At 36.1% G+C, this 12,524-nt stretch overlaps 2 protein-coding genes across 2 annotated transcripts in view; both read right to left on the bottom strand.

Moving 5' to 3' along the window:
• Positions 1–5,165: 5,165 nt before the first annotated feature.
• Positions 5,166–5,714, bottom strand: LOC148792165 (uncharacterized). Its single transcript, XM_088903736.1, has one exon. The coding sequence runs from the start codon at positions 5,712–5,714 to the stop codon at positions 5,166–5,168; it is 549 nt and encodes a 182-aa protein (XP_088759862.1).
• Positions 5,715–11,768: 6,054 nt separating this feature from the next.
• The window catches only part of LOC104607409 (Tetratricopeptide repeat (TPR)-like superfamily protein), an 89,453-nt gene continuing 88,697 nt past the window's right edge, over positions 11,769–12,524 (bottom strand). Inside the window, exon 19 of the mRNA XM_019199453.2 lies at positions 11,769–11,917. Within this exon, the coding sequence (XP_019054998.1) occupies positions 11,813–11,917 (105 nt within the window). The 3' untranslated portion in view covers positions 11,769–11,812. The remainder of the gene's footprint in view (positions 11,918–12,524) is intronic.

Here is a 12,524-nt window from a genome sequence, read left to right as displayed (position 1 = left end):
GGTTAGTTTTGCACTAACAAATCTACCTTCTTACCAAACAAACTTTTAGCTCTAATGGATGCAAACATGAATTTCGATAAAACATATGTTTTTTTTTTAATCAAAAGCCCACTTGAATACAAATTTACTTATTTTTTATTGATGTACTTTTACATCCTATTTTCAATGTCAATATGCATTGGTTAAGCAAAGTCGACTTTGCTTCACGGTACTACAACATATATTTTGCCAATTACTAGTCGATAGTCAATAATACCACGAATCTAGGACATGGTAGATATTGTATGATAACTTTACATGATCCATGAATAAAAGATACAAAACATAAATGAGAAGGCAATTGTTATATTTGAATTACTTAACTTTTTTTTTTCTATATTTTATTCGTTTAATTTTGTGAGCTAGGAAAAGAATGAAGTCAAATGGGTTAAATTTCTTTAAAATTACTAACATAAATTAAGCCAGTTTTGTAAATAATGTTATTTACTTTTGTAAATAATCAATATGTTGTTATTTACATATTGTAAATTAAATTATCAAGTAATACTTTATAGAAATATATTATCTTAATTTTGCAACATTAGTTCCATTAGAATTCCAAGATATATCATATCATATGTGGCTCATATATTTTAATCAAGGTTTATAGTATCGATACATATCGACCCATATCGGTCGATATGTATCGTATCGGGAGCTTCCTGATATGCCCCTACAAAGGGTATATCGGGGTTTTGACCAGTTCAAGGAGTGTACGGACCTTAAATTGGCCTCTCTGAACCGGATTTGAGAAGAAAACTAAAAAAACTATCGATACTGCCCGATATACCTCTACCAACATATCGGGTGTATTGATATTTTGAACATTGATTTTAATTATTAAAAATATTATTCTATTTTTTATTTCTCTAAATTATTAAAAAACTAAAAGAATCATTTATTATCATAAGTTGTGACGGATCAATGGATTTTCTTTAAGGCATCAGATCAATGGATTTGATAGATCATTCATATACCCATCTTATAGTTCTTTCTTATCATCAAAACCATTTGAAGTTTTTTTTTTTAATGATTTTTGGTCCATAAATCTACTAAATACAAGAAAAAACATCACGTATCCAATGAAAAATTAATTTATTACTGCATTTCCAGCACCAAAATATGTAGTATCTACTATTGAAGAATTAGATGAAAAGAATGCTTTCTTAAACTTATTTTTTATTCTAATGAACTTTTTTTCTTTTTTTAATGAAAGATCTCAAGTGTTGTTGTAGATTAATACTCTCCCATAGTTGTCTAGGGTGAGTATGTTGTAGATCTCAAGTGTTCTTTTAATCTAACCATAAAGATTGAGTATGTTGTAGATATATGGATGATCTATAATATCCATAGAACAATTGAAATTTCTTCTTCAATATTTATTTATTTTTTTTCATTTTTATAGTCTTTGGAATTTAAAAATATATTGCAATTATTTCAATAAGAAATAAAAAATAGATAGGAATTAATAATTATTAGTTATATAGTCACTTGGAAGTTGTGCCACTGTATGTTTTAGTTGGATATGATAATTAAGAATGGGTTTTTAAAGAAAATTTAAAAACTCGATAAAATTATATTATATGATGATACGATTTTATTATTTCTTTTTAATTAAGAAGCAGAGATTGATATATCCATAAATCTATACAATTTTATGTCAAAAATTTAATATTTGAATATTTATTTATTTATTTTAAATAAAATGAATAAAAAAACCATATGAATATCAAAAGAGTTATCACTTTCATTCTTGTGAATGAATTTTAATTTAGGGATATAAATAATTAAATTCTTTCATTGTAGCCTCTTAGAAACAAAAAATATGAATTCAAACATGAAATGCCAAGTGTGAGCATGATAGTTAAATACTTGGATAAATTTGAATGTATTGTTTAAATGTGTTACTATATGCTAATTATGATATTTTTCTTCATAAAACCCACTACAATATGTGATTTTTATGTATGTATATCGTATTGAGGCCTTATAAAAACCCATTACAATCCGTGTATCCCTCTATCTCAAGACTTCTTGCACTCTTATATAACAAACCACGACCTAGAGCTCCTTTCAAATACCACACAATCCTTAGGACTGCCTCCCAATGTGGAATTCGAGGATTCTGCATAAATTGACTCACTACATTGACCGCAAATGAGATATCAGGTCAAGTGATGGTTAGGTAATTAAGCTTACCCACCAACCTTCTGTACCTTCCCAGATCCTCAAATTCCTCACCTACATCACTACCCAATTTAACATTCGGTTCCATGAGTGTTTTAGCTGGTCTGACACCCAACAATCTTGTTTCTTCTAGCAGATCAAGAACATATTTCTTTTGGCATAGATTAATACCATTCTTGGACCTCACTACCTCTATCCCTAGGAAATATCTTAATTTGCCAAGATCCTTTGTTTGGAAGTGATAATGCAAGTAAGTCTTCAACTTGGAAATCCCTAGTCTGTCACTATCTGTGATAACAATGTCATCTACTGATCTACATATACCACCAAGAGAATCTTCCCAACATTTGATTCATAGCTGAATACGGAATGGTCAACCTAACACTGTTTCATTCCAAACGTCTTCAACACTTCACTAAATTTCCCAAACCATGCACGAGGAGATTGTTTAAGTCCATAAATAGCCTTCTTAAGTCTACATACCTTCTCACCCTCCCCCTGAGCAACAAACCCTAGTGGGTCACTATGTAAAAAGGCATTCTTGATGTCAAGCTGAAACATGGGCCAATCAAACATAGTAGCAAGAGAAATCAAACACGAGTTGACCCAATTTTTGCAACCAAAGAGAAGGTGTCTATGTAATCAATACCATATAGTTGTGAATAAACTTTGACAACTAACCGAGCTTTCAACCGTTCAACACTCCCATCAGGTAAGTATTTAACCGTGTATACCCACTTACAGCCTACAACATGCTTATCGGGTGGAAGAGTGGCGAGGTCCCACGTATGAGTACGAGTTAGGGCCGAGACTTCTTCTTCCATTGCTTCGTACCACCCTAGAGAAGTGAGGGATTCTTGGGCATCCTTGGGAATAGAGACAGAGGATAACATAGAAACAAACTAGTGATGGGAAGCCGAAAGGTGAGATGCAAAAATATAATTGGAAATGGGGTGGAGAGTGCAATTACGTTTACCTTTCTGCAAAGCAATGGGGATATCAAGATCAGAAACTAGGGTGGGATTGGGGTGGTAACAATTGCCGGATCTGTTGACGGTGACAAAGTTGAAGGAGGGGCCGGTGCCTGATGATGTGTATACACTTGCCGGATAGGTGGTCGTCCCGTAGGTAGCTGAACTGGAGGCAAAGACTGGGTCGCAACTGGAACAAGGGGAACGGGGTCCTCAACAGGAACTGGAAGAGAAGGTGATGGCAATGGAGGAGAAGAAGTATCCAACCCAGAGAAGAAAGGAGCAGACTCAAAGAATGTAACATCAGAACACACGAAAGAATGCCAAGAACGAGGATTATAAACTTATACCCTTTTTGAGTCTTGGAATAGCTAAGAAAGACACACTTAGTGAATCTAGCATCTAACTTGTCCATTCCAGGCTCAAGATTATGAACGAAACACACACATCCAAAAACTCTAGGAGTAAGTGGAAAAGGAGACAACGTGGAAAACAAAACAGAAAAAGGGGACTGACCTTTAAGGATAGACATGAGCATGCAATTAATAAGAAAGTGGGATGTAAGCACAACATTACTCCGAAAGGGTTTAGGGAAATTCATCTGATGTAATAGGGACCGAGTAGTTTCCAAAAGGTGATGGTTCTTTCTTTCAGCCACCCCATTTTGTTGAGGGGCGTATGTACACGAGGTTTGATGGATAATGCTATATTGTTCCAAATATTCTTAAAAGGGTGTGGAAAAATACTTGCAGCCATTATCAAAACAAAGAATTTTAATATGTATATCAAATTAATTGCGAATTTCAGCAAAAAATTTTTGGAAAATAGAAAACAGTTCACTCCTTTCTTTCATAAGTTAAAGCCATGTCATCCTTGAATAATCATCAACAAAAATTACAAAATACTTGTAACCATTATAAGACACTACTCTGTTTGGACCCCAGATGTCCGAATGGACTAAAGAAAAAGGACTTGATGTACAACTATGAACTCTAGGACTAATGGAAACACGATGTTGTTTCCCAAACTGACACGACTCACAATTCAAATTAGAAAGACAACTCAACGACAAAACAAGTAACTAGAGAGCTCTAAGAGACGGATGACCAAGTCTACAGTGCCACTGATGACGGAAAAGAGATGACTGAAGGGCTGTTGTTGAACCACCTCCATCAAGATAATACAGTCCACCAGCTTCATGCCCTCCACCAATCTTCATCCCCGTCTTGAAATATTGAAACACACAAGAGGAAGGGTAAAAAGTTATTGAGCAATTAAAAGACTTAGTCAATTTACTAACATACATCAGGTTAAAGGGAAACTTGGGAACATATAAAACTGAGGATAGGGATAATGAGTCTGTGTCAACATTACCAACACTACATATGGTTGATGTAGAGCCATTGGCAAGAGTAATAGATTAGGATGTGGAGAACGGAGAAATGGATGAAAACACACCTGGAGTCCCAGTCATATGATCAGAAGCTCTAGAATCTATAATCCAACGGGAAGGTGTGGATGCCAAACAAGTCGTACCTGAGTGTGCAAGGGTAACTATGTTCTATTGAGATGTACCCTGAATGAACCGTTCATACTCATCCCATGAAACACTCACCATCTCCTTTCTGGAAGCATCTGCAAATGTAGTGGGGATCTGATCAGTAACTTGAGATTCTTGTCTTGAACTTCCACCATTTCAGCTGCATGATTTGCCCAGGTTGAAGGTGGGCCATGTAAATCATAGCAGACGTTGATAGTATGTCCCTCCATACCACAATGAGTATACATTCTCTGAGTATTACCACGTACTCTATCCTGGGCTCCCCCTGAGTCTCGACCTCCAACACGACCACCACCACTACCACGGCCAGGTTGACCTCCTCTACCACCACGACCTCCCCCTCTCGTAACTGCAAATGTAGACCTATCTGATATAGTGGAAGTCTCTGTGGGTCCAATTAAAATCCTCTAAAGACGAGCAAACACTTCCTCAAGAGAGGGAGGAGCAGATCCACCTAGTATTTGTGCCCTTACTAGCTCATATTCAGACTTCAACCCTACTAAAAATATGGTCACATCCAACTGCTCTCTTTGTTGTTGCTGAATTTTGACATCAAGTGTAAGAGGGTGATAAACATTCAACTCATTTCGTAGATTTCTCATACTTGCATAATAGTCCTCAAGACTCTGATTCCCTTGTTGCAAATTAAAGTATTCTTGGTACAGTTGATAAACCCTAGTAGTATTATCTTGTCTAGAATATAATTTCCTTGCATGATCCCATACCTCATTGGTTGTATCTAAAAACACAAAGTTCACACTGATTTTGGACTCCATGTTGTTCCATAGCCATGTCATAATTTGAGCATCATCTTGCTCCCATTCTTCATATCCCGGAGACTCAATTGGGGGTTTATCTTCCCTCACATGCTTCACTTTCTTTTTGTCTTTTAGGAAAACTTTAACAAACTTAGCCCAAGGGACATAATTCTCATCAATCAATTTTATAGAAGTCATCTACACATTTAGATAATCAGAAGGCATCATCACACTTGATTTGCACTCACTGTTGTCTCCCATGATTGCACAAGAAAAAAAAGGGAGAAATTGTACCACTAGGTTGTCACTCTACTGCCTTAATGAATCACCACACTACACACGAATAACTGAACACTATTAGGATTCCTAGTATCATAGGTTTCCACAACAACACTCACAACTTTTCACCACTATTAGCAACAATATCACCGTTGTTGTCTACTGTCAGCACTAGAAACCCTCACAATACATCTCACGAATAGGATAATCAGTTATGCAACACAAAGAATTGCTATATAACACAACTTGATTCGAAGATCATGTACCTGTCGAGTAGAGGGTACCAAGTCTGCACTGTCACCATCACAAAACTAGCCATCTTTGAACTGTTGAGTAGAGGGTTTTCTACCAACCACACAAAACCACAACAACTGCACTCATTGGAGGCACGAAAACCCCTAGAAGGAGAAAACGACCAGTCCTTTTCCTTCTTTCTGGGAAACTCTTAATGATCAATGGGAATTCTGCAAAACCCTAGAAGGGAATGCGTAGAACAGAGAATAGAAGAGATGCCTTATCTGAACTGATTATCATGGCTCTGATACCATGATGAAACTCATATTAGATGTTTGTATAAGTCTAGATCAGAAGAAGAAGAAGAGGGAGAAGAAGGAGAGAAAGAAAAGTCTCTGCTGAACTAGAGAGAAAAGTCTAATCTTCTCTAGTCAGCCCTTCTTTTATTTATACTCTTCTAAAGTATACAATAATTACTATTGTGCCCTCACTTAAGTGAGAGCCACATCAGTTAGACAACTAATATATAACTTAACATAAAAGGTCTATACTACCCTTCTAGAGCCGATTCTAACACTCTCCATGTTCCCAAACTTCCTATTAACTTATTATTCATTAGTAGTATCACTCAATCCTAAATTGTTGTGTAAAATTTCTTCATCGTTCTTGTGTTTTTTAGGATTTGGCCTTGGGGAGGACAATTGGTAAAGGAGACATGGTTGATGGCTTCTACCTTTTGGAGAATAAAGCTGGTCCTATGACATCATCTCCTATGAGCCTTTTGAGTTAGTCTACTAAGAGTCAAGTGTGGTTGTGTCATAATCGCCTTGGTCATTTGTCTTTTGAGTTCTTTAAAGTTATGTTTCCTTATCTATTTAAGTTAGTGTCTAATTATGAATTTCCAAAATCAAACTTGTAAATTGAGCAAACATTATAGAACAAATTTTCCTTCAAGTAATAAAAGATCCATTTTTTATTTCCATGTTGTGCATTTTGATGTTTGATGCCTAATGAACATACTCACTGAGAGTGGGCACAAGTATTTTATCAGCTTCATTGATGATTATTCTAGATATTTTTGGATATATCCTATGCATTCCCAAGAAGAGGTACCCGGAATTGTAAGGGAATTTCATTGCATGGTTTTTACTTAGTCTTATGTTTAAATACAAACTATCCAATTAGATAATATGAAAGAATATTTTGACCATGATCTAGTTGACTTCACATCTCATGGATCTCTTCATTGAAGCTCTTGTTCTAAAATATCACAATAGAATGGTGTTGTAGAAGTAAAGAACTGACATCTTCTTGAAATTACCCATAGTATGATGCTACACATGAATGTCCCCAAGAAGTTCTGGGTTGACGATGTGATGGTTGCATCTTATGTCAGCAACCACATGCCATCTCGTTTTTTACAATACAAGGCCCTACATCAATTCTTCCTCCCTCAATCTTTGTTGTTTTCTATTCTTGTGCATGCTTTTGGCTACAAATTCTTTGTTCATGATTTTCCCCAAATCAAGGTAAGTTAGACCCCAAGTCTATCCTATGTATTTATTTTGGGTTACCCATTCTCCCAGAAGGGCTACAAATGCTTCAATCCTATCCCTCGCAAGTACTATGTATTCATAGATGTGTCATTTTTTAAGTCTGATAATTTCTTTTTGGCCTTTCCACAGGAGGAGAGGCAATTTCCTCAAGTCCCACTCTCTTTCACTCCTAATTCCACTCCATTTCATATTCTTTTTTGAAGTTCCATAAGGGACAATTGAGTTCAAATGGTGTGAAATAGCCAGAAAACTATGCATTGAGAATCATCTAACTCCTTAGAGGCAAATCCAAGTACCCTTGTTCCCCTTGATGTTATTATTGATAATTATACGTTGACCTTAATGTTTGAATTTCTCATAGAAAGGGTTTTAGATTATGTATTATTAACATTTTGCCCTCATTTTGTGCTTTTCTGATTGCCATTAATTGTCTATATTCCCAAAAGTGTTGTAGATGCCTTGTCTATCCATGAATGAACAAATGCAATGGAGGAAATTTGTGCTATACACAAAAACAACACTTGGGAAGTTGGTGAATCTTCTTGAAGGCAAAGAGCCAGTGCGGTATAAGTAGGTATTCACGGTGAAATATATGGTTGATGAGACGGTTGAGAGGTATAAGGTCAGGTTATTTGCAAAAGGATACACACAAGTAATGGGGTTGACTATGAAGAAACCTTTGCCCTAGTTGCTAAAATGAACCCTCTTTGGATCATATTATCCTTGGCTATTAACTTTGATTGGGAGCTTCATCAAATGGACATTAAAAATGACTTCTTGAATGAGGACCTAAAAGAAGAAATGTATATGATTTAGCTTCCTGGGTTTATAGAACAATGGTGTGAAAGAAAATCTTGCAAACTAAAGAAATATCTATATGGGTTTAAGCAATCCCTTAGGACCTGGTTTAGTAGATTTCACTTGGCTCTTCAACAAATCAGGTTCAAGCAATGTTAGTTTGACCATACTCTATTTGTAAAAAGGAACCAAGAGAAGATTGTGGTCCTAATTGTATATGTAGATGACATGGTAATTACAAGGAACTAAGACTCTAAGATTTAGAAAGTGAAAGAATCCCTTGCTGTGGGATTTGAAGTTAAGGACCTTTGATAGTTATGTTATTTCCTTGGGATTGAGGTTTGCCTGTTCTCAAAAGGGTATCTTTATTTTTCAAAGATATAGGAAAGTTGGGAGCAAATCCTACAACTTCACCTATTGATGAAAATCATAGACTTGATGATTGTGCTGGAGAACCTATGACAGATGTCAGGAAGTTTCAAAGGTTAGTAGGAAAACTCCTTTACTTGTCAATGACTTGACCAGATATAACATATGTTGTTGGTGTCCTCAGTCGGTTTATGCATGCCCTAAAGACTTCTCATTTGGAGGTAGTAGAGAGAGTCCTAAGATATTTAAAGAAGTATTCAAGGACTAGTATTTTATTCAAGAAACATTATCCTATCTACTAGTAGATATTGCACCTTTGTTGGTGGAAACTTAGTCACTTAGAGAAATAAAAAACAAAGTGTAGTGGCCAGATGTAGTGTTGAGGTTGAATATAGAGCTATGGCTCATGGGGTTGCAGAAGTGCTTTGGGTAAAAAATTTGATAGGTGAATTGGGTTTCTTTGTTAACAGTCCAATGTCCTGGTAAGACCAAGCAGCCATTGATACTGAGTTTCTTAGGGTAAAAAATATGATTACTGTGACAACAAGACAATCATTAATATTGCTACCATCATGACAGGACCAAGCATATTGAAGTTGACAAGCACTTTACAAGAGAAAAACCTGAAAGGGTGAAGTGTTTACCCCTTACATCAATTCCAAGGAACAACTAGCAAATATCCTGACAAAAGGTTTTCATTATTTGTGACATAATAAGTTGTGTGACAAATTGGGCATGATTGACATATATGCTCCAACTTGAGGGGGAGTGTTGAAATGTGTCATGCATAGCTTCCGGGTGGGGGAATACTTTTGCCATTTTCCTATCTTTTTATTGTATGCTGTCACCCTAAGTATAAATACTAACTTAGGTGTCGCTAGCCATGGAACTTTTGGAATAGAACTCTTTTGAATGTGTACAATAAGTAATGTAAAAGGTAATATTTACAAAATTTAAATTTAAATTATAAATTTTAAACCATATAACGATAATCTACATATTAAACTACTCAATTTAATCAACAAAGATGATATAAGTTTTAAATATTTATTGAAAATCAAGAACATGTTTCTTTTTTTTTTTTCTTGAAGGGGGAGAGTAAAGAAAGAACAGGTTCCATTGGTAGGCTTTGGAACCAATCCCAAAACCACCAAGACCAAAACCAACCATGGAACCGACCTTCACAGGGTAGGTTCCGGCCATGTTCTGCCATGGAACCGAATCAAACTGACCCATGCTCACCTCTATTAGAGAATATATACAAATTCAGTTGCCTCACCTAATAGATCAAGCTTTTACGTTCAGCGGTTCCTTGAAATTCTACAGTAAGACGATTTTAGTCACTAAATCTGTGCTCTGCATAGCCAATGATCATTGCATTCTAGGAGATGTTTTTACTATACACCTTGTCAAATATTCTTTCTTCTTCAGTGGCCCCACCCTCTGTGAATACGTTAACCAGTGCACTATCGAAAACCACTGAACTGTGCAGTATCCCTTTTTGAGGGCAAGGGCATGCAGCTGTTGCTCCTGCTCAAGAGCCGGTAGGTTTGCACACAGATTGATCATAATTACTAGTGTTTGAGAATTACAATCTACAGCTTCTTCCTGCACTCTTTGGAAAAGTTTGAAGGCTTCATCAGGGATCCACTTTTTATGTAGCCACCAAGCACATAATTCCATGAAACTGTGGTCCTCTCCAGTCTCCTCCATGCTCCATCTGTTTAGACAGGTTCTTTGCAATTTGTCATCATGCCAAACCTCACAAATGAGGAAACCATCAATTTGTGTAGGATGATATCCTTCTCATTCCTTCTATTATAGGTCTTACATGCATAGTTCAGGATTCCAGACCTCACATACTTATCAACAAGCAATTGCAGAATCCCTTGTTTCACAAGGCCATTTCTTAATATGAAACCATAGATTTGTTTCCCTCAGAGTTGCAAAAGCTTTGGCATGTGGAGAGCGAAAAACAGTTTGGTTTAATTCCCATGAGTTGCATTTGTCTGAAGAGTTCTAGTGCTATACCAACTTTGTTGTTTTGGTCATATTCTCAATCAATGAGTTCCATGAGTACGCATTTCTTTCTGCCATTCTATCAAAAGCTTCCTGGGACCATACAGAGTTCAGTCTCCAACATTTTGCATACATGTGAATCAGTTCAATTTCGACTAATGCAGACATGGATTTTCTTCCCTTGATCTTGATATTCATTCCTTTCCTTAGCAAAGAGGTTAAAAGAATAGTAAATGCTCATTTGCAGAAATGGACCGTAAATATAAACACAAAAATGACAGTAGAGAATTAATTCTTAATTAGATTATTTGAATTGCAACGCATTGCAAGAATCCCATAAATCATTAAATTTATGAATCAAATTGTAGGATTCAAACATAAGTATGTAAGATTTTTGCAGAAAAAAAAGAACTTAGATCATAAGATTTAACTTGAAACTCTTGGGATTCATGATTCAAATCATGAATTGTATCTCCAATCGTAACATTTTTACAACATTGCTTCCTTCACCTTTCTCTCCCTTCAATGAGAGCATTCCATGACACTTGATTCCACTCTTCCAATTTCTGAAAAGTTTTATGAGTTTCCACATGTCAAGATTTTGATTACATATTAACCAATTCACTTCCAAAATGATATCAGAATCCAAAAAATTTCTGATTAAATAGCCATGCAACAACTTGTCTGTTTCAGTATCAGCTCAACTAGCTGATGCAACAAGCATTGGGTTGAATATTTTATTCTAGTTGCAGATCACTATGTAACTTGAGAGTGCTTCCTTCACCTTTCCCTCCGGGACATACCCTGCAATGCGAGCATTCCATGACACTTCATTTCCTTCCAATAATCTCTGAAAAGTATTCTTCTTCAACATGTCCACACTTCGAGTACATATCTACCAATGCACTCCCCAAAATGATATCAGTATTCAAAAAATTTCTGACCAAATAGCCTTGCAACATCTGACCTGTTTCAAATATCAGCACAAATGGCTGATGCAACAAGAATGCTTCCAAAATTGAACCAGTTTCTCTTGTAGTGTCACTTCTGCATTCTTGAAATAAGCATTAGAACCTCACCATAATGCCAAAATTGTGCTCTAGCAGATACCATAGAATTCCAAGTTGCTTGATCCCGATCTTCCATCTGATTCAACATTTGCAAACAGCTGTTAGTGTCTATGCATTTTGCGTCCAATGATTTCAATGCACCACAGGTGCTTATTGCTAAAATTGTCAGGGCTAATCCCAACTTCTGCATGCTTAAAAAAACTCTCCATAATGCCATACTTCCTTCATTATCCTCACGTAGCCTTTAATGAATGCATAATGGCATTCTTCCTATAACTCTAAATGAATGTAGTAACTGCATCACTCATTGACCCAAATCTAGCCCTTGATCAAAGAACATGTCTACAACCAAATTATATTTCAAACCGCTCCTAACGATTAATAAACCTTGGACCTGTCAAACTCCACAGCTGTCCTCAAGAGTTGAACAAGCCATAACAACACTTGTGAAGGAGAATTTATCAGGTGGAATCCCGAACTCTGAATCCTAATAAATATCTCCGGGATTTCCTCATGATCATTCTCTCGTGAATAAGAAAGTACCATGGTGTTCCAAGATGTTGAGTCCATTCAGGCATTTCATCAAACAACTTCCTAGCTTTATACAAATCCGACAAGCTACCACTTCTAGCTTAAAGCACGAGGATTTTGGACGAGGATTTTGGTCTGAAGGCAGGTATTGG

This window comes from Nelumbo nucifera, chromosome 4, assembly GCF_055504915.1.
Source record: "Nelumbo nucifera cultivar China Antique chromosome 4, China Antique-T2T, whole genome shotgun sequence".
Taxonomy (NCBI): domain Eukaryota; kingdom Viridiplantae; phylum Streptophyta; class Magnoliopsida; order Proteales; family Nelumbonaceae; genus Nelumbo; species Nelumbo nucifera.
This window is presented reverse-complemented; position numbering and strand designations above follow the sequence as displayed.